This window comes from Natrix helvetica, assembly GCF_964273705.1.
Source record: "Natrix helvetica genome assembly, chromosome: 1".
Lineage (NCBI taxonomy): Eukaryota > Metazoa > Chordata > Lepidosauria > Squamata > Natricidae > Natrix > Natrix helvetica.
Genome location: NC_138548.1, coordinates 71,856,884 through 71,883,476, shown reverse-complemented (window position 1 = coordinate 71,883,476; position 26,593 = coordinate 71,856,884). Strand labels below are relative to the sequence as shown.

Below are 26,593 nucleotides of genomic sequence, written 5' to 3'. Positions count from 1 at the left end.
GCTTTCAAGTGTAGGAAGTTAGCACCCACCCCTCTCCTAGAAAAATGAAATATTTTAGGAAATATTAAAAAGAGCAGAATATTTTCCCTAAAAGGGAGGCAGAAACTCAACCCCCCCCCCTTTATCATTGGGCCATTAAGACCTGAGCCAGTCTATTCTACATAAAGATTTGCCTCCTTCAGGCAGAGCCATAAGGAATCCCAAAGCCCTTTCATTACATCATCATCCAGCAAGACTCAACCAAGCCTGGGATACAGGACATCCTACAGAATTGTCCCTCCTTGGCCCCATTGGAGTCTGACAACCAATCAGAATACAAGCTCAAATTAAAAAACCCAGAGAAGACATAAAACCAGGCCACTCTCAGTATCTCTTCCCTTTTCCCCCCAGAGCCTCAAACCATGGGGTTCTGTCCATCATCAATAAACCTTCTTTCCAAGCAACTTCCATGAATCCAGTGTCTTTTTCTCCACTTGGAACTGAACCCAGAAGGGCATTTCTTCCAACACAAGGATAGCACAACCAAGCAATGAGAAGAATTATTGCTGTTCTTCCCTCTTCTATAGACTCACTGTGGCCAAACCAACAGCTTTCTAAGACTGGCTTTGATTTCTTTTCTTCTTGTTTGAAATTCATTAGAACCGCCCAGTGACATTAGCAAAATGAAATGTTAAAACAAGGTAAATATTCATTGCACTCCACTGCAGTTTGGAATTGCAGGACTGCCTGGCCCATCTCAGTTTTTCCAAGATGCTTGCTTACAGTTCCTAATTTGGATCTCCACCCTTCCCTCCTCTTAGCCATTTCACTCTGTTTGCACAGAGAGACAAGAGTATGCTAGCCCATACAAGGAAGAGAGATTGGCTCCAAGAAAAGACTACGGGCCCTTTGTCTAAGCCTGTCTTTCCAAAACAGCATTCAGCCATCTTTTGCTGAGATGGGGAATGGAAAGTATTTATTTTGCAGTGGGACTACACACTACCCGTATTATTAGTAAAATCAGAACAATAGCTACAGCACTAAGATTGAGCTAGTAGGCAATTCACAGCAGTAACATCACCAAAAATACTGAAACCAAAATAGCAATAGCACTTGGACTTATATACCGCTTCATAGTGCTTTACAGCCCTCTCTAAGTGGTTTACAGAGTTAGCATATTGCCCCCAACAATCAGGGTCCTCATTTTACCCACTTCAGAAGGATGGAAGGCTCAGTCAGCCTTGAGCCTGGTGAGATTTGATTTGCCAAACTGCTGGCAGCTGGCGATCAGCAGAGGTAGCCTGCAGTACTGCACCCTAACCACTGTGCCACCACATAGGAGACTTTTTTGTCATTTTTATTATATTTCTTTTTTAAAGGAAAAAGGATATATTAAACCTGGCAAGGTTTATTGCACTGGTTTTCTTTCTTTGGGGGGAAAATAAATTAGATTAAAAATTGTCCTGCTGAATTTCCACTTTCAGGATTGGGGGAATCTTCTGGCATCACAAAAAGAAAATGGGGCTGGGAAAAAAGGATGATGTGGTCCAAGAACATTGGCGCTAATAATTTGAATCCATTGTTTCAAACTATTGTTTTAATCTCTGTGAATATATATATAAAGCCTAACTGAAAACTTATGTCAAACCCAGTGGTAATTAGTCACCATTTGAAACATCTTCACTGGCCTCCAGGAAAACCCAAAGCATATTGCCTACTGATACTTGCTTCCAGAATATGATGGAAGGGTCCCACTGACTGAATTTATTCATCAATTAGGTAATTATTTTGGCCCATATAAGAAATACTGCGAAGAACAATCTAATCCCAGGACTAATATTACAACAAAGAACAACTATTCATGCAAGAGGAACTTTGGCTCATAAATCTTCATATCACACAGCTACAGTATTTCCCATTCTAAAAGGGCAACTCCAGCTTCATGAGGAATTCAGATTCACATTTTTCCGACTTTTGTTTAACCTTCTAGTTTAAAAAAAATCTTAGCAGAAAACAAGAAGAGGAACCTCAAAAGTAGCAATGCAACAGCAATAGCTCTTAGACTTATATACTTCCCCATAGTGCCTTAAGAGTTGTTTACAGAGTCAGCATGTTGCCCCCAAGAATCTGGGTTCTCATTTTATTGACCTCGGAAGAATGGAAGATTAAGTCAATCTTGAGTCCAGTCCAGATCGAACTCCAGTCTGTGGGCAAAGTTGGCTTGCAATATTGCCTTCTAACCACTGTGCCACCAAAGAAAGATAATTAGTGCAGTAAACCTTACCAGGTTTAATATACCGGTACCTCTTTTCCTTTAAAAAAAAGAAATCTCAGAAAAATGACAAAAAAAGATTTCATTACTGATGACAGATGAAGAATATACGAGTTTTATTCCCTCGAGCAATTATTTTCGTTAACATTGCTTACGCATCATGATTAGAATGAATTTAGGAGAACATTTCCAAAAGTCTCACTCTACTACATGACATGTTTGGCAGACTTTATATCTAAGAAGTATTGCAGTCATTTAAAGAGTACCTTTAACAACTTACCCAGCTGGATAAGCAATGAGACCATTCTTAGGATCACAGGCCAATCCTCTGCCTCCAGAGACAGTGATTCCCAGAACTTTTTCTAAAGTCACCTAGTTTAAAACAAAAAACAAAAGATGATGAATATATAGCTTTGACATCCTGTACAACTGCATGTGCTATACTCTCCTCATTTTATGCATCAGTTTATTCAGTGTATTATTTCTCTCATGGAGATCAGATGACATTCAAAAAAATCTGTTTTAAAAAGCTATCCAATATTTGAACATTCTTAACTTGATGAGGACAGCAAGAGTGTACTTTTTTTAAAAAAAGGAGACACTTCTCCATAGCAACTGAAAATAAGCTGTTTTGAAAATTGCTTCCAAAAGTGAAAGCAACAAGGAGGCAATCAGCTGAAAGCCTGAGCAGAAGCATAGGCTGCCCTCATCCCTGCCAAGATCTTTTCAAATGTCTGGGACCATATTCCAGAGATATTTGTAAAACTCTTTCAGCAACACTGAAAATCCCTCTCCAGAGCTTTCCAGAAGACAAGAACAGGTTTCAAATCTTTTAAAGAGGAAAATATACTCTCAACTTTTAAGGCGTTAGGGGTTGGATAGTGCTTCAATTCATTCCATTTAACCTGAAACGAAGTACCGTAATATTTTTCTTTGTAAATATATTATGAATATATTACCAATTTAAGTTATTTTGTGGCAATTCTGCAATGGTTAAGCCAATTAGCATCCCAAATATTAACCAAAGATTTGAACCTAACAGAATAACAGAGTTGGAAGGGACGTTAGAGGTCTTCTAGTCCAATCCACTGCTCAAGCAGGAAATTCTATACCAGTTGTCCAGTCTTTTTAAAAACCTCCAGTGTCGAAGCACCCACAGCTTCTGGAGGCAAGTTGTTCCTCTGCTCTTGAATGGATGAACCAATCTGCTTGGTGTTCTCTGCAGTCTTAATGAGCTATTCTGCTTTCTGACTTCTACCTATTAAAAAGTAGCAACGTAGCTGAAGAATAGACACTATTTCATAGAAGAAGAAGAAACTCCACACACCAAAAGAAACATGTTGATGATACCACTTCATAGAGTTGTTTGCAAAGTACTTTGGTCTGACTGAAGCACACTCCTCAAAGCATTAAAGCAGCCATCTTCATTTTCATTCAATGTTTCTAAGAGCCATCTTTAGCTGTGTGTTTTTTTTGGTATGGAAACATTTTACTATAACTGATGATCCCAGCTATCTGGATCTACACAACCAGGGGAGCTAGGGAAAGCAATCACGTGACTGTCACAAAACAGTAAACTACTTTAACTCTTTGGCTAACGCTTTCTTCACCCAAAATGCAGCTTCTTTCAAAAGCATTGTGAGCCCTTTTACTGGAATTATCTGAACTTGTGTGGATCTGCAAGTGGAAGTCTTCCCCCAGAGTAACATCACAGCATAGGTGTCAACACTCCATCTGCCCTTTCTACAAATCAACTTTTTTATTTATTGTACAAACTTACTGTTTGTGTAAGATCATTAACTTTGCCAAGCCATGACTTTACTGAGCTGAATGTCAACTCTTCTGTTTAAGAGTTAGAACTACTGACGGTATCTTCTGTCCCAGCTCCAAAAAAAGCCTGTGGTGATCTCTCTTAGCCATCCTAAAAAAACTCTAGACTTCTCAAAAAGCTCCCACAAGAACTCTGGTAAGCAGCTTCAGGGCACACCTAAAAAAAAAAATCCTGTGGAAGCAGATCACCCATATTTAGTCACAAAGATGATTTGTTAAAACAGGCTTTCTCATTTGTAAGAATTGTTGCTTCCAGGGATATTTCTTTTCTTTTTTTTTTTGTAATACATTTTTATTGTTTTTACAATATTTCTTAAGTGCTTCTTTCATCAGTAATTCAACTAGCCAGCTCTAGAACCAAACTAGAAGTCTGAGGGTAAAAAAGATTAATAACTATCATCAACTTCCCACCCAATCCCCTTCATAGCATTTAGTTCAAATGTTTTTTTTGTACCAGATGCTTTAAAATGAGAACGAAGAAGCCATGAAACAAAAACACTGTATTTTCAGAAACAAAAGCACTGCCTTTTTTGCTTATTTTTTTGTAGCGCACATTATTTTTCTGGAGAATGCATTCATATCTATTAGGTAACTGAACACAGGAGAATTTTAACTGGACGTTGCTGTTCAAAAATGTTCTCTTTGCTTTTCAAAAAAAAAGCACTACATCATCCACTGCTTTTAGCCAAGAAAATATAATGGGCGGGAGCTCAGATTTGCACAGCGTTTTGTTTGACTCAGCTGAAATTGTTACGAAGGTTGCATAAGGTGGGTTCTCAATAAGGGTTCTTCAAGAGATTGGAATTTGGGGTGGGTGGGAAATAAACATCGTTTTTGGAACTGAGGGAGTTGATATTGTTTGTGAGGGAAGAGACACCAAATAAAAAAAGTAGGCTAGTAAGTTTGGCCAAAACAAAAGATCCAAACAAAAAAAGATATTCTCTATTCAAAAGCGCACTGACAGTTATTGTTGGACAATCTACAACTTACTGACAACGACAACATATAAGTGACCTGTAGATTTACTAATTGTATGCATTATTTTCAAGGCTTCCCTCCAGGGTAAAAAGATTGGAAAAAGCTGCTGTTATGGATGTGCTGGGACTCACAGCCAGTCGGCTGACCAGCCCAACTCAGGAACTTTAAAAATGAATGTCTTGCAAATGTTTCAGAGATTTCCCTAAGGTGCGGAATAGATCAGGAGATGGTGCTGACACTGACTGTCAATTACTTGAAATTTTAGTTTCTACATTTATTCTGTTTTGTTCTTTATCCATGTCTTCCATGGACTTGCTGCTGAATGAAGAAATAGACAAAGACACAGATTCTAACAGACAAACAAAATAGAACAGGACCCGATTGACTGCTGCAAAAACTACAACCAGGAAAACAAGAAAGCATGAGTTTTCTTCTCAAATAGGTCCTCAACTACACAAGGAAAAAGTAATTCCTACATATTTAAAGATATAATCAATGGGAGTATTCGATGGGAAGCAAACGGTTCACTACATTCACTAACTACTCACAGCAGTGTTTACGACCTTATAATACAGCCATATCATAACCCAGAAGTTGCTGGATGCTTTTAAAGTATCACCAGCTTTTATAGACAGGCATCATTTACTAGGTTCATCAATAAATTGTTAGGATTTATTATGTAAGTTTCCTAACTGGGCAACAAGAAAAATAACTCTGAATAAGACATACAACATAGGGCAATTAATAATCTAACTCCTTGATTCCAAAGTAAGACTACTATGTCCTTTACATTCAAATTTGGTTGCTCTGGCCTACTCCATTTGTAGAAAAAAAAAAGAACGCTTAGTGATTTTTGACAGCGCAAAAAGACAGAAGTGTTTTTCGTTGACAAGGATTAATATCATTCTAGTTACGGTCTGGTGATGAGGATAAACTCAGCACTTCAAAGATTCTGTCCATGTCAATCTCTTGAATTTATGAAACATAATTGTTGTATTAAAACTTCTATAAACTAGCCGGAGAAATTTTCCCACAATGGAAGAATAGCTGGGAAAACTTAGGAGACTAGCAGAGATGGCCAAATTAATCCAACATTATTTCTACTTGGAAGCCTCTTCTGTCTTTTGTGCATCAGACAGAAAGAAATGAAACTTTGATTTTGGGATTTGTTGATTAGACACATTTGTTATTATACAAATGGCTAATGCATCTTAAGTATGTAAAAGTAAAAAGTCTGTAATGTTATTATTTTATTCTACTGCACTGAAAGGCGTCAGAAGTTAATGCTTTTCTTTCTTCACCTTTATCCTCCTTCCCAATTTTTGCACTTATGTTCATTTTTCATATATATATTATATTTTGATAAATTTAATTTTAAAAAATATATTTTAAAAAGTAGTCAGAGAAAGTTTTTTGCAATATTTGTTGAAATCACATGTATTATTTTGATCCCTGGCTATTGGTTTATGGCCTACCAGACTTATTGTGAACATTCCCAAGTTTTTAAATACTGTGATTAACACAAGATTATCAATGGCAACTCTGAACTGGATTATATGTAACTTAATTTTCATATGTTCTATATTCAGTTGATTAATAAATATTGTGAGTTGTTCAAAATGCTCAATCATTCCAAGAAGGAATTTGATTCTATCATTTCAAGGCTTCATTTTCAAAACTATGAAGGGATTCTGGGATTGTAACAAAAGAGTTTTCAAGCGTTTGTGTTATTTCCCTCAATGCCAACTCTCAGCTGTACTGAGCAACCTTCTCTTTGTATTTACACTATGTATGAAGACCAAAGTGCAGAACAACAGCAGGAGCTGGAATGAGTCAATCTGCATCCTGTGGTTACAGCAACCATTTTACTTGCTCTTTCCATATTGTTTGACTACTGCAGCAATGAGACAAAAGTGGAGCCTTTTTTATTTTATCTTGAAAAGAAAGTTGCAATTTTTTAATCTGAAAAACTAGGATTTGGGATTTGCAAGGTTTCAAATAGGGGACGTGGAGGGTGATGGTGAATGCTTATTTGAAGTGGGGAGTGGTTCCCCCAGTTCTCTCACTTCTCTTTAACGGTCACATGAAGCTAGTGGGTGAGATAATCTACCAGCATGAGTTGAAGCATTATCAGTATGTTGTATGGTTTCTGTTCCTGACGAAGTGATGCTTTCTCAATGTCTAAAGGCTTTGATGGGGATGGACAGAAACAGGATATCGACCCTGGCAAAACCAAGTGACTATGCTTGTGGGAGCTTCTGGATATGAACATTTTGTCTCTGGACAAGGTAACTCTCTCAAGAAATGACACACATAGACATCCTCTTGAGCTCTCAGGTTCAGTACACATTAAGTCATCCTCAGTATGGTTGGATAATATATGTTTTCTGATGACTACAGCTGGATCATGAGGATGGGTGGTCACATAATTGGCAGATATTTAGAGTGGACTTGGAATTTTTGTCCACCTATCAAGTCCTTCCCAAGGATCTGACATAAGCAAACGTTTGTATTTATGTTGTTAAATGTATCATTGCAGGATGTGCTCCAGGATTATTATTATATACTTTATTCATTAAACATGAAACTCAGTCAATTGAACATTTAAAGATGTGTCACAAATACCAGTGACTGGTGCTAATGGTTGATACGGGTTGCTACCAGCGTCCTAGGTATCAACCAAGTATCTTCTTAAAATATACGATGTTCCTAGTAGTGCAGTTTTTTGCAGTTCCAGTGGTGTTATTGCAGGAAGCTGCAATTTGTTGATGTGTTTTGTAAAATTCTTGGACATGGTACCAAGTGCCCCGATGACAATGGGTATCACTGTTACATGTTTCATCCATAACTGTGTAATTTCAATGGCCAGGTTGCGATATTTCATGATTTTTTCCAATTCTTTTTTAATCTGGCATCTCCCGGTACAGTGATATCAATAAACTGTACGCTTCGGCCCTCAACAACCATGATATCTGGTATGTTGTGTTCCAAATGACGATCCGTCTGTATTCAAAAGTCCCACAGGATCTTCACCATCTCATTTTTCCACTTTATGCTCCCGTGGCTTTTCGGATACGGGTAAGACGTATTTTTTACATAGTGAGCAGAGGATTAATTTAGCAACACAATCATGTCTACCTCAAGCTATTGTTGTTGTTGTTGTTGTTGTTGTTGTTATTATCATTATCAATCTCTTTAATTCATTAAACATGAAACTCAGCCAACTGAACATTCAAAAATGCATTACAAATACCATTGACTGGTGCTAATGGTTGATACAGATTGCTGCCAGCGTCCTAGGTATCAACCAAGTACCTTCTTAAAATATAAGATGATGTTGTTGTTGTTATTTGAAGTGTTGTTAGTGACCTAGAGCCACAAATGTGTAATAAGCAGCTATTAAAAATGGTTACATAAATAAAAACATGTAGTTAGTAGGGATCTGATGTGATGAAGTTTCACAATCTACCTTATATGCTTGCAATGTCAAAATTGGACTAACTTGTAATTTCAACCACAACCTGGTAAAAAAAAAAAAAAAATTTCTTAAAATGTATACCACAAATCACCCCAATAAGGTGACTCTGGACCTTAAGTGGGAAGGAAAAAAGAATATCCTTGTTTATGCTTCCTCCATAACAACTGAAAATCGTAAAACTTGTGGATCAAGCCATTATGCAGCAAACAGTACATGGAGAAATCCATTGTCAAAACACATATCTTGAGGTTGCTTTGCAACAATAAAAAAACACCCTCAAGCTATCACACCTAGCATTGTTGGACTTCATATGACGCATACAGTAGAGAGTAATTACAGGATGCTATTGTACTTAGAAAGCCTTTGAACATTTCCACTGCACGAGCTTCATTTTAAGATATTATAATGCACTTCAGATATATCCCATTTGATCCATTCCCATTATGAAATCTAAGATCTGGAAGAGTTGATTTGTACCAAGTTTTTCATCTCTATTATATTTTTAAGGGATATAAAAACAAAAATCTGAAAAGGGCATTAAAAGCTAAGAATTTTATGACTTTATTGAATAAATAATAGTTTCTCCTCATGCTGATCTTCCAAAGGTTTTCCAATTTAACTCCCATTAGTATCAGCCAGCATGACCCCCCCCCCAAAAAAAAAAGGAATTACAGCTTATAGGCAAAATAGATCCTTCCCTCTTTTCATTCATTCTCTCTCTCTCTCTCCATCCTTCCTTCTCTTTGGTATTCAACTTAGAACAACTTCATTTTGCAGCATCTTAAACACTTTTATTACTCCAAAATGGATTGCTGTATTTTTTTTTTTTGGTTACTTCATCTAAAGCCTTCTTGTTAGTTAATTTATAATAGCAGTTTTAGAACTGGAACATATTATAATTTAAGCAGGAACAAATTGGCATACCAAGACTGGATATAGGCAATTGTTTAAATGATCTAAAAATAGTATCAGAAGTACATTAACAACATAAACAAAAGATGTTCCGATATCTCAGTGGTTGCCACAAAGAAGAGGGAGTCAACCTATTCTCCAAAGCACCTGAGGGTAGAACAAGAAGCAATGGGTGGAAACTAATCAAGGAGAGAAGCAACTTAGAACTGAGAAGAAATTTCCTGACAGTTAGAACAATTAATCAGTGGAACAGCTTGCCTCCAGAAGGTGTAAATGCTTCAACACTGGAAGTTTTTAACAAGAGATTAGATAATCATTTGTCTGTAGGGTTTCCTGCCTAAGCAGGGGGTTGGACTAGAAGACCTTCAAGGTCCCTTCCAACTCTGTTATTCTAATATGTGTCTACCTTGGGTTATCATCTGATCAAATAGTTTTGATGCAAGTACATTTTACAATAAATGTGTGAAGACGGCATCAATTAATTGCTTGGGAAATTGTTGCTAACCAGATCACAGTACTTATTTACCTAACCCAAATATTTCAGAGGTCAGCCTGTTCTCCAGATCTCAAGAAGAGAAGTGTTGTATCATTTGTTCCCAAAAATCTTTAGAAAGCATATCCTAGGAGATGAATTAAACAACTCTCTTGTCCAATTGAAAATACCACACTTCCATCCTAAATTCTGTAACTGCTTTTAAATCAAAGCAGACCGAGTCAAAATCATTGTGCATTTCTGGCAAACAAGGTGGTCAGTGCTTCGCATTGAACAGAGGTGTCAAACTGGATTTCTTCAAGGGCTGGATCAGCATTGCTCTCCACGGGGCAGCCGGGGGCGGGGGGCAGTGATGGGATTCAGCCAGTTCGCACCTATTCGGGAGAACCAGTTGTTAACTTTCTAAGCAGTTCGGAGAACCGGTTGTTGGAAGAAATCTCCTATTGTTTTTTTCCCCACTTTACAGGGCTAATCCTGTAAGGAAGGCAGGAGGGAAACATTCTGGTGTTGTTTCTAGCCTAATCTTTGTTGCCCTGCTTACAGAAACCACCTCTCCGGCTAACCCTTAATACATTGTTAACAGCTAAGGTGAAGCACCCATCAATGTGAGTGACGTTGAGTTGGCCATGCCCACACAGTCACATGACCACCGAGCCCTGCCTACCCAGCTGCTCATTAGGGCAGAGAACCGGTTGTTAAATTATTTGAATCCCACCACTGGGGGGGGGGAGACAGGATCGATGCCTCCTGCAGCACCCTGCTGGCCAAAACCCAGCCTCCCTGACCCCCATTTTGGGCAGCAGGAGACCACCCAGGCCAAAAATGGGCACAGGGGGACTGCAGGCCCCCCCCTTTTGGCTGTCAAAGGCATTGCGGGCCGGTCCTTTGCTATTTCCAGGCCGGCCCCGCAGGCCGCAGGCCAGATCTGTCCTACGGGCCTTGAGTTTGACACTGCTGTCACAGAACATGTATTCTGGGCCGGTAGAAAAAGTCAAGTGTAAGCTAGCTTCTTAGGAAGAAAAATCATGAAATATTAATCTTCCTCATTTGTCAAGTGATCACAATGTTAATAGCTAGGTGGCTTATAAATGTTTGTTAATTTTGTGGTTCATTTGAATCAAAACCAATCCCCTCAGTATGAAGCATTCACAATATGAATCCTTAATTAGGCTATCGGTAAATATCAGCACTTTGACTGCTTTGAACCTAAGAAACTGGTTATGCCAAAACCTTGACATGGGTAATGTATAGTAGCAATGTGAATTATGTTCCTTGTTTTGTTTATGACAGACACATAAGGACTCCTAAAATTATTTTCCTCTGCAAGTGTGATTCAGTTTATAACTCTGTGGTCACCTACCTTGAAAGGAAATGTGCTGTGAACATGCTAGAAAATGTTAATCACAAAGCCATATTCCATTTTGCAATTTCATGTGCAAATATTGAAGGTGGGGCATTTCTAATGAAACCATCTGAATGAAACCTTTCATTTTGCTGAGGGTACATTTGGCACAAAGGGCCAGGCTCCAATATTCTAGTTTGGACACACAATGTGAAAATCTAGCTCTCTGGAGTAAGGTTTTAATACTTACAAAGGTGGAGGGAAAGAGAAGAAGAGAATCTAGCAACAAGATGGATGAATTCAATTACAGTGGCGTTGAAAGTGCATTGGAAGAGCTTCAATGATCAGGTAAAGGGGTCTGATCATCATGGAGACACTTTATCTATGGTATCAATAACAACTTGCACGTAATTCTCATTATTATCAATCAACATAGTACATATGTTGACCTGAAGAGAACAGGGCAATGGCCAAAAACAAAAAGCCTTCTGGGAATGATTCATGAAAAAAATATTTCCAGTTAAGAAATCACAAACCAAAACCTTGGATTCAATTCAAGAGGAGAAAAAAGGAAGCATCTGGGGGAGTTCAAAGAAAGCCTACAGCAAAAGTCCTCTGAGTAATTTTTACTCATTTTAAAATAAAAATTGGAGTCTTTTTTTTTCAAGATTAATAAAGAGATTGGGATTTATTGCTGTTAGTCACTCTTTAATTATGAAAGCATATTTTCCTTCTCCTGATATTTCTCCAGAATAGTAGTGCTTATAAACGGCACAACAATTAAATTTTACACATTAAAATAATACTCGCCTTGGTTTAGTAATGGCTCATATCATTTACCAATACAAATATTATCAGATACACGTGTAAACAATAATGTATTAGGTTATGATTTTATAGCCTGTCTCTCTGAGATGGTATCAAGAGTAGAAAATGAGTTCTGTTCAGGAAGGTGCCTTCATATTTTCATGCTGTGGGGTGTGCAACAAACACACTTAAAAGCCAACGTGTGCTTTTAAGGGAAGACAAATACAGCACAGAAAATGGCCAGACAACTCTATTGGGTTTCAGCCAGTGTTTTAAACAAATGCCAGTAAGGCATCATAGATAACAGATTCTGGGTTTTCCTAACAGAACAGCTGTTTGACAGTGAAATCAATCTTTTTATGTGATGGTCTCCACACCATTGGTTGTATTCAAACAAGCAGGGAAGCAGACAGTCCCTTTCCATAGAGGCTATATTTTAGAATTACAATTCCTAAAATGACCAAAATCTTTTTACCAAAGCACTTCCCCCCAACATCCTTTTTATTGTTGTTTAGTCACTTCCAACCCTTTGTGACAATGAAAAACAGTCTGTAAAAGATTGTATGCCTTTCCCCCAAAATAAGACCTAAATAAGTGCCTAATATAAGCCCTACTTAAGAGTCTGTGCAGCCGCCCGGCCACTCATTCCGTCTGGTTGCTCACAGTGCTACAGCCATAAGGTGAGGTGGGGTGGTGGTAGAACTGCCTCACGCCCCGTACCAGCTTACTTCTGGGCGCCTGCAGCCTGGCCATCCACTCCCCAACACCTGCCTCACGGCGGCAGCACCAGCAACCATGTGCAACAGGACCTCACATGCTTGCTCGCAGCCGTAAAGGAGCAGAATGCTGAGCAGTGTGCTGGTGCCAAACCCACAAGACGAGGCAGGTGTCATGTCCATCTCCCCATTTTGTGGCCACAGCACCAGTGCATCACTTGGCCTCCTGCTCCACAAGCAAGCAGAAGTGGATCAGCAGCTGTGTGGGGTCCTGCTGGATGGGGCTGCTGGAGCCACTGCCACAAGGCAAGGGAGGTGTTGAGGTATGGGTGGCCTGGCTGCAGGGGCCCTCAGGTAAGCTGCTGAGGGGTGCGTGGGACAGCTCCACTGCTCTGCCTCACAGTGGCGGTAGTGTCACACCACATGGCCTCCTGCTATGCTGCAAGCAACCAGAAGAAGTGGGCTTTCTATACATGGGGGGGGGGACACCCTCCAAAAATAAGCCTTTATTTGGGGCTAGAAACAAAATAAGACCTGGCCTGATTTTCAGGAAAACACAGATAGTATAGCTACTCTGAATTCTTGTAAGCTCATGCTTATCAACGATAGCATCTAGCTGTTTTTTCTTCTGCCAGAAAAAATAGCCTTTTTTTTACTACCTGGCATTTTTCTAAGCATCAGAAAAAGATGCTTTCCAAAGACTCTCATTTCTGCATCATGTTTTCCAACTTTTTAAGATTTAGGTCCTCGTTAGCGTTTCCAATGAGCTGTCTGGTTTTGTTTTGCATCCAGGATTGAACGAATTGTTCTTCCCGTCCAAAGTACTCTCAACAAATTTCTTTAGTACCACAGTTTAGATGCATTGTTTTTTTCCTTTATTCAGCTTTTCTGATTGTCCAGCTTTCAGAGCTATATATTACAACTGGGAAGTTCAAGTCAATTGAATGTCTGTACTCTACAATATTTTTTTACATTTGTCCTTCTCCCAAAAAGCAGATAAAGATTGATATCATAGGTACAGTCACCATCCAAGTAGATTTTTGAGCTCAGGAAGGCAAAATTTATACTAACTTCCCATCTTATTGCTCTCTGATGCTACACTTGCATATGGCAATTTTGGGTGAAGTTACGGAAAATTAAGCCCAACAACATCTGGGAAGCAATTGGGCAAGGAAAGCTGGTCAAATTTGAGCTGTTTATAATATTTTGAAGGGTTTTTTTTTAAACTCTTCATTTAGTTTACCTAATTTTTTGACTAAATGGGGCAAGATCTAAATTCAATCAACATTGGTATTTTTCTTTGGTACTGATACATCAAAACCACTTATGTGCTACGCAACAGATCATCCACCTTCAATTCTTATTCATTCATTCTGCATAGCAATTTAACAAATTACAATTGGCAATTGGTGAGCATATCAAAGCTCTAGAACTAGTTCTGCAATGATTACCTTATCTTTACCTGGAGCAATAACAAGTCATTTGTCCGTAGAAAATATGGGTTTGTCTTCCCTACTTCTGCAGCAACTATTCTTATTCATTAAATCCCTAATATCCAGTGTGTACTAGCAGAACTATGTAACTTGAATTAAGCTGCCTACTGAATATAGTGAGGCCTAGAAATCACACCCAATTTCTATTTTAAAATCGAATCCTGTGCATTTTTACTTTTGCTTTTCAAATGAAACAGCAATGGCTTTTTCCAGCAGTCACACATTTGTGGTATGGACTTCTCCTATAAACATGAGTTGGATCCCGTAAAGATAGTCCTTGACATACAACTGCAATTGTGATCAGGATTTCCACTGCTAAGCAGTTGTTAAGTGAGTCATACCTGATTTTATGACCTTTTTTGTCACAGTTAACCAAGTCACTGCACTTAAGTGGATCCTGTGGTCATTAAGCATAACCAGCTTCTCCCATTGATTTTGATTGTTGGAAGCCAGCTAAGAAATTCATAAATGGCAATCACTTTCAGGATGCTAGAATGGTGATAAATACATGCCAGTTGCGAAGTGCCCAAATTTGGATGCTTTGACACTTTGACATCAAGGAGTGGTTGCAAGCATTTTTTTCAGTGCCATTGTAAGTTGAAATGGTGACTAACCGAGTTGAGGACTACCTGTAACACAATCCATGGTTGCCTATTGTAAATGCAGTAGATGGCAAATTGCAATTGTCTGAAGGGGGAAAGGTAAAGTAATGGACAACTCTTCCAGCACTGCCTCTCGGATGTTCTAGATTGGAGTGACTTGACCTTCATCCCAAGCCTTTATGTTGTGTCAGATCTGGGCCACATGGAATGCACAGATAACATAAAGGAAGATAAAAGATCAAACTGTTCTGGTGGCCCTCCTGGCGTCACTTAACCACAATTTTGGGTTCTTTTCAATTTTCCACATCCGATTAAATCCCACACCAAAAGAGGCTGCTGTGGTGGTGATCAAATATATTGAAAGCAATTAAGAATACAACGGCAGCAGCACTTGGAAAGATTTATAGATTTAACATGAAGAGATCCCTCTCATCCGGAGAAATAACATACCAGTAGATAGTGTTTCACCACTTTGTTTCATAAGTTGGTTTAAGGATTTTGTTTTGTTTTGCTTTACTAAATTCTCCCAGCCACCTGAGAGATATTAACTAATGCAGAGCTCTCGGGCAATTATGAAAACTTTATAAATGCAGTAGAGAAGCATGGGAAACCACGGGGCTCCTTCAGAGTCCTTCCCAATGTGTGCAATCAGGCGGGGATTCTGGGAGTTGTATTGCTGTCACGTGTAGAGAGCCCCAGGCGGGTTGTCCATTTGATCCTCATCACCACACAGCTTGCTGTGTTGCAAACTCATGACTCACACACACAGCATTACAGAACAGCAGAAAATATCTGTGTGGTCTGCTTCTAGCATAGAAATATTATCCATGCAGAGAATTCATCTCCTTTGAAGTGGCCTTTAAAGAAAACAATGGACACCACCAAGAGGAAGGGGAACTGTGTCATGTTTTTAAAAATGTCTTGCTGAAAAAAAGAGGATGAATGGATAAATAGCAAATCTCAAAATAGAACAACTCACCCTATTACCCTAACCAATGTGCACAATCTGCATTTTAATTCTGTTTTTTACCAGGCACATATATATACACACACACACACCTTTGCATCTTCAATTTCTGACTTATTTACAGCTGTTTCCTTCCTGTTTTTTTCTCTACCCAATATGCAGAGTGAGAGTATCATTCTTCCGTAAGGCCTTCCTGACCGCCCTTGTTAATTACAAACACTGTCCGTGCTCTCAAAGTCGAGAAATCTAAAAGGATGTAATCCAACCGTGCTGACCATTTATAACATAAAAAGTATACCCCATTATTGGTGGCACTATTCTACCTGCCTCATGGCTTTTGCCCGTGCAGTCTGTGGTACAGATATTGTGTCCTGGACTTTTAACTAATTATCAAGAAAATATTTCCAGGAATATTTATATTAAAACCTATCAGGTTCAAAGGAGCAATGTGGAAAAGGATTATTCCGCAGCAGGAGAGCATACGCTTTGTTTAAATTTATATGGCCACCCACTCAACACATGACTCTTGGCGAGGATTCTTGGCATTAAAGCACTATTTTGCACTTTGCCAACATTAATAATGTGACATTGACATATTTCTGCCATTTCCCCTTAACACCCAAGTTCTCTGACCGCAAATTTAGTGGAGTCCTGCTCATGATTTGTTCCCATGTCTAGGTTTAAGGATTTGGAAATCCAGAAGCCACCAACTCTCCAGTTTTTACTTCTCTCCAGGGAAGTCTACTTTTTGAAACTAAACAAATCTTACTGCTCAGAATGCATAAAACCCAAGGCTGATATTGAGCCTTAATAGATTATTTTTCCTTGATCGTGTAATGCTACCAAAGGAGACACCAGCAAGAGAATAAAGTCTAGTGATGGAGTATGGATGTCTGCCCAGTAAAATACAAATATTCCTAGACAAATGTCCCCAGTATGTAAGCATGTCTCTTTGTTATTTGTTTGTTTGTTTGTTGCTTGTTTATTAAATTTATGGGCCGCCCTTCTTACTACAAGGAAACTCATCTTTTAATGCTGCACATGCCTATTTTTCAACCACTGCTAAACAGAAGATCTTGTGAGTTAATCAGGTTCAATGGCAGAGAGATTATTGCGGTTACCCTGTTACCCATTCCATCCCATCCCATTCTATTCCCATATTTAGCATTCTGGTCATAAGGTTTGTAAAAAGGGGCTATTACTTATAAAAGGAATAATAATGTTTTCATGTGTTCCAATTTTATCTTTTTAAATATCACTCTGAAAAGCAACTCTGGGTAGCTTACAATTAAAATCATAAATATAAAAGATATTAAATAAGTTAAATATAACAACAAGAAGCAAAAAAAAAAAAAGGCAAGATTAGCATGGTGGTAGCATCTTCTCACACCAGCCACCTCCGATGCTGAGTGCCTCCATTAAGACTCCAGGCTAACTGGCAAAGCCAGGTTTTAATGCGCTTCCAGAAGTTCTGAATCATTTGAAAACTCCATAGGAAATTTTCAATAACAGGTGATGGCACCTTTTCACAGCTTGAAAGCTCATGTATTAATCTATGCATCCTTAATAGCTTTCAGTAATATATAATACTGTCTACCTAGACAGCCAATAATTCTAAAGACTGTTAGCTTGTAAGTATTTAACTCTAGCACATAGCATACTTTATAATTCCTAAAGGAACAACAAGGAAAAAAATCCATACATATTAGTTTCTGGATTTTTTTCCTACAGATTAACAGAAGACCAATTTCAACTATTTTAAATTAGCAGAGATCGAGAATCAAAGAGATTCGGGTCACTCAGGAGGATTGTGGTTTTTTTTTTAACAGAAACATGCCAGTTCACTTATTTTGACACAAATGTTTGAAGCCTTCAAGATGGCCAAAGATTTCCCTTTATCAGATGCATTACAGAGGTATACGGTCGGCTCGGGGGTTTTTTCCATTTCAAGGCATACACAAAGGAATTGGACCACTTTTCTCCAACTGTCCCTTAACTTTCCCATCAGATTGGGCAGCAGAGACATGTTTTGGGCCTTAGGATACGGGTGTCAAACTTGCCACGTAATGTTGCTGCCATGCAATGTCACGTGACGTATCGTGAGTTTTTCCTCCTTCGCGGAGCTGGGGTGGGCAAGGCCTGCACATAATGCATCAGGCCTGAGGGCCGCCAGTTTGACACTCCTGAATTAGGAAATGACCCAGGAAGTATGCCTTTTCAGTTGCATTCTCTCTGAAGATTAATTAGGTCCAACTCTGTTAGCGTTTATTTTCCCAGCCCCCAGCCTCCAGGGTAGAGAGGAATTAAGTTCAAATGGGCTGTTTCCCTGGTTGCCATTGTATGTTCATCCTTGTCTTTAGCTTCTGTTTCTTTTGTATACTTTTTACATTTTGTTAGCTTCCTAGAGACATCCCAAAGGTGTTTTTTCAAAAGTCAGCTGAACTTTCTTGTCTTTTCCTTGAAGACGCTTCTCTTCTCATCCAAGAAGCTTCTTCAGTTCTACCTGGAGAATGGAAGGATTTATATTCCTTGCAGTTCTCTGGTCATTAGACCTCTTATATAAATCCTCCCATTCTCTCCCGTTTCGTCAGAACTGAAGAAGCCTCTTGGATGAGAAGTGAAACATCTTCAAGGAAAGAAAAAAAGTCCAGTTGTCTTTTGAAAAAGCACCTTTGGGACAATCGTGTCCTGGATGACTCAGAATCTGCATAGACATTCCCAGAATCATATTTGTGAGATGGGTGGCCATTTAAGTCAATAATAAATAAACATGAGGACAAGATGATAGTGTGGAAGAAGAGGCTGCTGAGAAAATTGCAGGCACCTGTGTTGCGTTCCTCCCTTCCTATTTGGGCCTTCGCCCCAGAGTCAACATGGCAGAGTTGCCAATAAAACAGCAACCTTGAAACGGCGGCGGGGGGAGAGAGGGACAGATGGGAGGAGTCTGAAGGAGGGGCACATTTTGGAAGCTGTGCAGCCACCAGCAGAGTAAAGCAGCCGAATAAAAGAAGGCATTTTTCCTTCAAAGGGCGTGAGTGGCCCAGAGGAAAAGCAATATAGAGACACCGCAAGGAAAAGTGCAAGTATAAAAACACAAAATGGAAAGTTGCAGGTGTTCTATATGCTGGCCAATAACATAGAAGAAAAAAGTAGAAGAAATTCCAGAGAGAGAAATTAAAGCAGACTACCATGCGAAGAAAACAACAGTGTCACCATAGAGTGTGGTATTGTAACAGTAATTGAACAGTAATGGAGCATATTAAAGGTAATTGTTACAGTCATAGTAATCAGTATAGTAATATAGAAATAATAATAGAGCCTGGGTCAATCTAATGAGTACAATTTAAAAACGGAGCCTGTGACAGATGGATATCCATATGGTCAAGGGTAGCAATGCTGCTGAACCTCTGTGAGTGCTTCCTGCTGCTTCTCACTGAATAAAATAAATTATTATGATGTCAGGCCCAGGGGACACTTTCCAACAAACCGCAGAAAGTGTTTCCAACCAAACGGCATTATGCAATGATTTTATCTTTCTCTTAATTAACTGATTGATGGCTTCTCAGTAAAATCCTTGTGCTGGAACGAATATTTGCTTCCATAAGATGGAAGCACCCCATTGCTCACAGATGCTCTTGCCAAATTACCCTACTTGCTACATTACAGATCAGAAAATCAAAATCTAAATGTATTCTAACGTTACACAGAGCAAATGAATAACCAGCAAGATTATTATCAATTATTTCCTCCATCAGAAAAAATAAATTGTAGAAAAGCAGAGTTGATAGTAGCAACAATAATAAAAAAAAATACCTCTCCACCAAAATTATATTAAAATAGCCAAAGTAAATAAAAAAGAAATCATAATGAGGGCCATTCCTGGTTTTGGAGGGAATTTTAAAGCAGTGTTTCCCAACCTTGGCGACTTTAAGTCCTGTGGACTTCAACTCCCAGAATCCCCCAGCTGGCTGGGGAATTCTGGGAGTTGAAGTCCACAGGACTTAAAGTCGCCAAGGTTGGGAAACACTGTTTTAAAGGCATACGGCCATCTCTTAAAGAGCTTTGTTTGCCCTGCCTCTTCTGAATTATTCTTGATGGCAAAGCCCAATTCAGTCCCAGAGATTGACATGGGCTACACAGGGTCTTATGGACCCAGTCAATATTTCAAATTTACCTCACTGAAACTATTTAGAACTATAACAGGACATATTTTCAAGTTTAAATTAGGCTCAGAAATAAATTGGCAGCCAAAGCAAAACATTAGCTGCAAATATCTACTTCATAAAACTAATCAGTTGCCCTACTCTCATCTTCCAAAGTATTCCAACATGGCTCAAGTATTATTATGAGATTTGCAGAGCCACAGGGGAACGGAGGTTACTACCTTCTAGACAACTCTTTGTATGTTTAAGTACAAGCAAGAGGTAATTATAAATTCATCTGCCCATCCCACCAGGTCCAACCGAATGAGTATGTAACAGTATTCTGTCAGATACAACAGAATGGGTATGTTACAGGTTCCAACATCTAGGAAACAACCTTTGGTGGGCTGTAGGCCATGGGTCTTTTATGCTGTGGGGACCACATTGTAGAATCTTCTCCACTAGAAATGGGGTTGACCTCATCACACCTGAGCTTTCAAAGGTCCTTCAAGACCCGGTTTTGCCAGGGGATGGGTAAACTCATGAGGTGGATCCATTATTATTAACAACCCTCCATCTATTATTTTTTCCTGTTTTACTTCTGTTGTTATAGTTTTAAATGCTTTTAAAATAATTATTATGATATGAGACAGAGGGGGAGTGGTTGTGATGGACTGTGAAGGAGCAGTTTCCAGGAAGAAGACAGATCATTTCAGAAAGTGGCCGGGAGAAGGGAGGCAGACAAAAAGCCCAGCCTGGATATGGATAGAGGAAGAGAGAAAGAATTATTTAGAATCTCCCAGGACTAGAGTGAGAATACTAAGGATTTAGTCTGGCAAGATTCTGCCTATTGTGTACAAGCAAATAAAGAACTGAACTCTGGCGGAATTGCTTGGGCTTAGCCTGACATCAATACCGTTTCTTAGTTAATGATTGTTGTATATATTTACTGTTTGATTGTTGTATGCTATCCAGAATCACTTCCCATGAGATGGGCAACCATATAAATTGGATTAATATATAAATAAAATAGCATAAATAATACACATATAAAAATAAAAAAGCACATACTATGAAACGGAAGCAGTTAGTTTGCAACCTGAAGGATCATCCTCATTTATACAGATGATTCTTTGTGCTGTATTCATCAGGTCTATATGCAAGATGCATTTCTAATGGACAGAATCCTCCGTGGGTTTTTTTTTAAATGATCCTGTTTGTTCAGGATGTAACAAGGGAACCCTTTTGTATATGTATGCATACTTCCCACGAGCACTCTATGCATACCTCTTTTTCCCATTTTAACATATAGAGCAGGGGTGTCCAAACTTGGCAACTTTAAGACTTGTGGACTTCAACTTCCAGAATTCCCCAGCCAGCTCTGCTGGCTGGGGAATTCTGGGAGTTGAAGTCCACAAGTCTTAAAGTTGCCAAGTTTGGACACCCCTGATATAGAGTAATAGGAATGGACATAGCATTACTCACTTTTTACAGTCTGTGGGAGATGCTGAGTTTCACCTTCCTCCAACCCAGTCCCTTTAACACTCGCTGACACAGAATCCGCAGTACATAAAATTGCATGCAAAAGAGCAGAGCCTCTTAAAGGAGTCCAAATCTCTTCTCAGGTTCCATACAGAATACAATGGAGTCTTTTATAGAACAGCTAGGTCAGCTTGAAAAGGCTCCTACTTAATTTAGCTTTCCAGGTCATCAGTTCAATCTGGAGCCTAAAGCAAAGTTGCATTTGCATATTTCAATAAACAAAATTGAATCTACACTCTGGGTTAGTATAGACAAAGCCGGCTGTGTACATATTTTCTTAATACCAATTCCCATCGTAGCCAGAACAGATGTACTGTTACTGTTGCTGGCTATGATGGGAAACAGTATTCAGAAAATTGGGGCTCTGCCCAGGACTGCCATATAGATTTACTGGTTCTGTGCAATTGTTTAATCTGCAATCCATTCATCCAGAATACAGTTTAAGGCACCACTTTCAATAAAAAATAATGATTAAAAAAATCCAGTGAAGTAAGGCTCATAAGTACTCATAAGTAAGTACTCATAAAACTGTATTCCAGATAAGAAAGTTAAACCAAATCAATAGTGATGCACAGTACATCACCAAAAGTACCATTTATCTCTCCTATTTGTTTGTGAACACAGGCTCTGGAAACCTGTGAGTTCCTGACAATATTTGCCATCATAACTCATCAAGACAATGGAGAAAGAAAGTTCCTCCAAAACGAGGAATAAAATAGTAGGGAAAGTTAAGTTACAAAGAGAACATATTCTCATTTTTGACTCCTTGTAAATAAAGCAGAAAAATATCAGTCTTATTTGGAACTGCCCAACGTCAGCTTAAATGGGACAACCTCCCACCCCACCCCACACACATTCACAACTAAATAGAGCCAAATCTATAGAGAAGCACTTTCCATATCCACAATGTGGAGTATTTTTCTGAAAGAAAATTAGATTTAAGGGCAGGGGAGAAATTTCAATAGGACATCAAACATTGTCATGCTATCGAAGTGGAGAAGAAAAATAAGCCAGTTGCTAAGTTCTTTCAGAGCATGCAGTATCTAATGCACATAGTTTTTAGAACTTTTTTCCTTATGGATGCCTAGATCCTTCCCCTTTCAGAAGGACGATTATTTAATATTAGAGATTCTTCAAACTGTTCACCCCTGATTTGCATTAAGGACCCATATTACTGACACCAATGCTGCTGAAACACAGCTATTGTTAACACCTAAAAAAAAAAAAAAACAGGCCCCCGACTTTATTTCCAGAAAGTTGTAATCCAACACTGAAGCACATATATACATCCAGACCACAGTAGTTGGAAATAGCTACATGTAAGTGTCGTTTCTTCTGGGCTCAGCAAGAAAAATGTCTCACTGCCTTTGGTTGAAGAAACAACACACAAAGAAGCTGAACAAGTTGCTTGGCAGCTGCACGTCCCTAACAGATTTATATTCCAACCTCAAAACAACTTTATAGACATTCGTTTTCTAAAACAGTTCTTTGCTGTTTGTAAAATATCACTACGGCATCTTTGATCATTAACAGATTGAGTACACACATACAATACTATAAGGAATCCCAGGAAGAATGTGGCTACCATACGTTTTGAGTTAACTTCAGTAAGTTTAAACATGCAAACTGAAACCAGTCTATTCTTGAAGTCTTGGTTCATCTGGAATTAATGATAGTTCTCACGCTAATCTGCCTGAAGACAAGATATGATCCATATCAACAATACCTTATCTCTATGCCAAAAGGGAAATGGTGCATTTGGGCTATATTTTTCCGATATTTTTCCAAGGAAACACAACAGGCCTCCTTTATTCCAATGTTTGGAGTCCAATTAGAGCAGAGCAAAAACTTCTCCTGGCTGTTCCCCTCGGTGACCTTCCAGATGTCTATGAAAAATCTATAAACAGAGCATCGCTGCTGAATTTAGTAGCAGTAGTCCAGGTTGTCATTCAGGAACACAAGTGCTCTCAAGTGCAATCTAACCTGCACCATTTGGATAAATGACAATTTTTAAACTAGAGTGCCCCCATGCCTGAGAGGCCATTAAAGCCAGTCTAATATTTCCAAACTGTACTACCAACGTCAAGGGCCCTTTCCCAATAATGGTTCTCTTTGTATGCTCACATTTACGAACTGGTAGTGAAGGTAAGTCGATTTCAACCCCGTGCCAGGGGTCCTTGCTACGCTACTAATGTACAGAAAGCTGGACATTTGGAGTATCTGATTGCAGTTATGCCTGTACTATGCTTACCTCATTGAGGATGGTACAATGCTGTCCATGATATACTTGACCTTCAAGTATAACGTGCAACATGTGTTATATAGTACAAGTAACCTCAGTTGCAGGCCTCATTTATTTTTTACTTATTCTAAACAAGATACATTATAGTGTATGACACCAAGCTGGCAGGAATAGCCAACACTCCAGAAGATAGGCTAAAGATACAGAAAGATCTTGACAAACTTGAACATTGGGCACTATCTAATAAAATGAAATTCAATGGTGAAAAGAGTAAGGTTCTACATTTAGGCAAGAAAAACGAAATGCACAGGTACAGTATAGGTGGTACCTTCCTCAATAGTAGTAACTGTGAGAGGGATCTTGGAGTCCTAGTGGACAGCCATTTAAATATGAACCAGCAGTGTGCAGCAGCAGCCAAAAAAGCCAACACAGTTCTAGGCTACATAAACAGAGGGATAGAATCAAGATCATGTGAAGTGTAATACCATTTTATAATGCCTTGGTAAGGCCACACTTGGAATACGGCATTCAGTTTTGGTCGCCACGATGTAGAAAAGATGTGGAGACTCTAGAAAGAGTGCAGAAAAGAGCAACAAAGATGATCAGGGGACTGCAGACTAAAACATATGAAGAATGGTTGCAGGAACTGGGTATGTCTAGTTTAATGAAAAGAAGGACTAGGGGAGACATAATAGCAGTGTTCCAATATCTCAGGGGTTGCCACAAAGAAGAGGGAATCAAACTATTCTCCAAGGCACCTGAGGGTAGCAATGGGTGGAAACTAATCAAGGAGAGAAGCAACTTAGAACTGAGGAGAAATTTCCTGACAGTAAGAACAATTAATCAGTGGAACAGCTTGTCTCCAGAAGTTGTGAATGCCCCAACACTGGAAGTCTTTAAGAAGATGTTGAATAGCCATTTGTCTGGAACGGTATAGGGTTTCCTGCCTAGGCAGCAGGTTGGACTAGAAGATCTCCAAGGTCCCTTCCAACTCTGCTATTGTATTGTATAAAACTTACTAGTCATTAAAATAATGCTATCAATAAACAATTAAGAAACTTCTTCATTATGCCATAAATTAAACTAATTTAAGTGTCTTGCATGAAGACAATGCTGGGATTATAAAAATTGCAGACTTTGGGAAGCATCACTTTCTTTACCGTATAAAGATTGAAACTTCATCATGTCACCATCTAGCCACATCACTAAAGCTCAGTTAATAGATTATGTATAAAGTTTGCTCTCCCTTGTACTTTGAAGTTTCTCCTATTGGTGGACACAGCTAAGCCTATTTTATGGACAGAAATCAGTAACGAAACATGCTATCTATACATCTGCCTTGCCTTCTCTTACCCCGTCTATGCTTCTATAACAGGACAGGAGGGCCCTGCATTTGCAATGTACTGCATGCATTTTCTGATTTCTAAACCAAGCATTTATTTCTCTAGCATTTTTGCCTTCCCACATTTCCACGCAAAAATCACACAATCTGCCTTTTTATTGCTGGATTTCATTCATAAAATTGTCCTTTGTCCAACTGGTTCTGAAGCTTATGCTGATTTTTCTTTGAGTCAAGCTCTGCACGAAGTCACTCAGGCAACAATATGCTTTAACACCCTGACAAATAGTGTACTACTACAGAGCCTCAATCTTTATGTTTATAATAAAGAATAATGTGTTACATTTATGTGCTGCCTGCCTCCCTAAGATGCCTGGAAATTTGTAAGGTGTGTACTTCCTTCCTTGTACAATTTGTCAGCTCCACTTGCTAAAGCCAAAATTCTGGGTGTGAAAGTAGATTTTCCTCAGAAGGACTCCCAACAAACCTCCAGGCAAAAGTGGTGCAGAAGTGAGAAGATTTCCCTGGTTCTTTTAGGTAGAGTAGCCAGAAATGCAAAGAAGCCCAAAAGAGTCTCTGGCTAATCCCCAAAAGTTTTTCCTCAAGATGGTGTGGAAAGCAGCACGCTCCACTGGTATGGCAAAGAAGGGACATTAAAGGATGCTTGACTGAGAGCAAGAGTTGAACCTCCCACATATTTGTGAAAGATCGCCCAGGCTTGGCATTTTAACAAGTAAAAAAGTAGTTCCACAAAACGTGTTAAGAAATTTTTTAAAAAAAACTTTTCCCTGGTAGTACTAGGAGCTGTTTGCCTCAGTTAAAGCACCTAAAAACATGTTCACTTCTAAATTCTCTTACTGATCCTTTTTCCTTGCAAAAAAGAAAAGAAAGAAAAAGTATTGGGAAGAAATAAGAGTCTCCAAATAGACCAAGTGCTTCAATCATGAGTTTGGAGTTTACAGTCTCAAGATGGAGACTGAGACTGGATGTATTAGTAATAACAGCGTAGTAATATGTAATTAGTAATATTAATATAATGCAGTAGTAGTAATGCTGCCTGTCTCATATTAAACCTAGCAGTCTATATTTAAGTTAGCATTTGTTTATTTATTTATTCATCCATGAGATTCCTATGCCGCTCAACTCACCTAAGTGACTCTGGGCAGTTTACAATAAAACATGTCACAAAATAGGAAAACATAAATAAGAACAAAATGTAAAAAAAAGCCAGAATTAAGTATTAGGTTATATACTCAGACTGCAATTAGGTTACTTATATAACCCAGGGCCATGATCCTGAACTTGACAGATTTTTTTTCATGCTTACAGTTCTTGATTACAGAAAAACCAATACCATATTTATATTTATGGCTGATTGAAAACACATTGTAGACTTTTTCCATGAAATGGGAAAACTGCATTTTTGGTTTTGATGATTAGAAAAAAAAATGGATAACAG

The 26,593-nt window shown here is 38.8% G+C and overlaps 1 protein-coding gene across 5 annotated transcripts in view; it reads right to left on the bottom strand.

Annotated features, from left to right (window-relative positions):
• The window catches only part of MAPKBP1 (mitogen-activated protein kinase binding protein 1), a 139,339-nt gene that overhangs the window by 97,352 nt on the left and 15,394 nt on the right, over nt 1–26,593 (bottom strand). For all 5 annotated transcript variants that reach the window (XM_081935481.1, XM_081935485.1, XM_081935484.1 and 2 more), the window contains exon 3: nt 2,532–2,623. In XM_081935481.1, the coding sequence (XP_081791607.1) occupies nt 2,532–2,623 (92 nt within the window). The remainder of the gene's footprint in view (nt 1–2,531; nt 2,624–26,593) is intronic.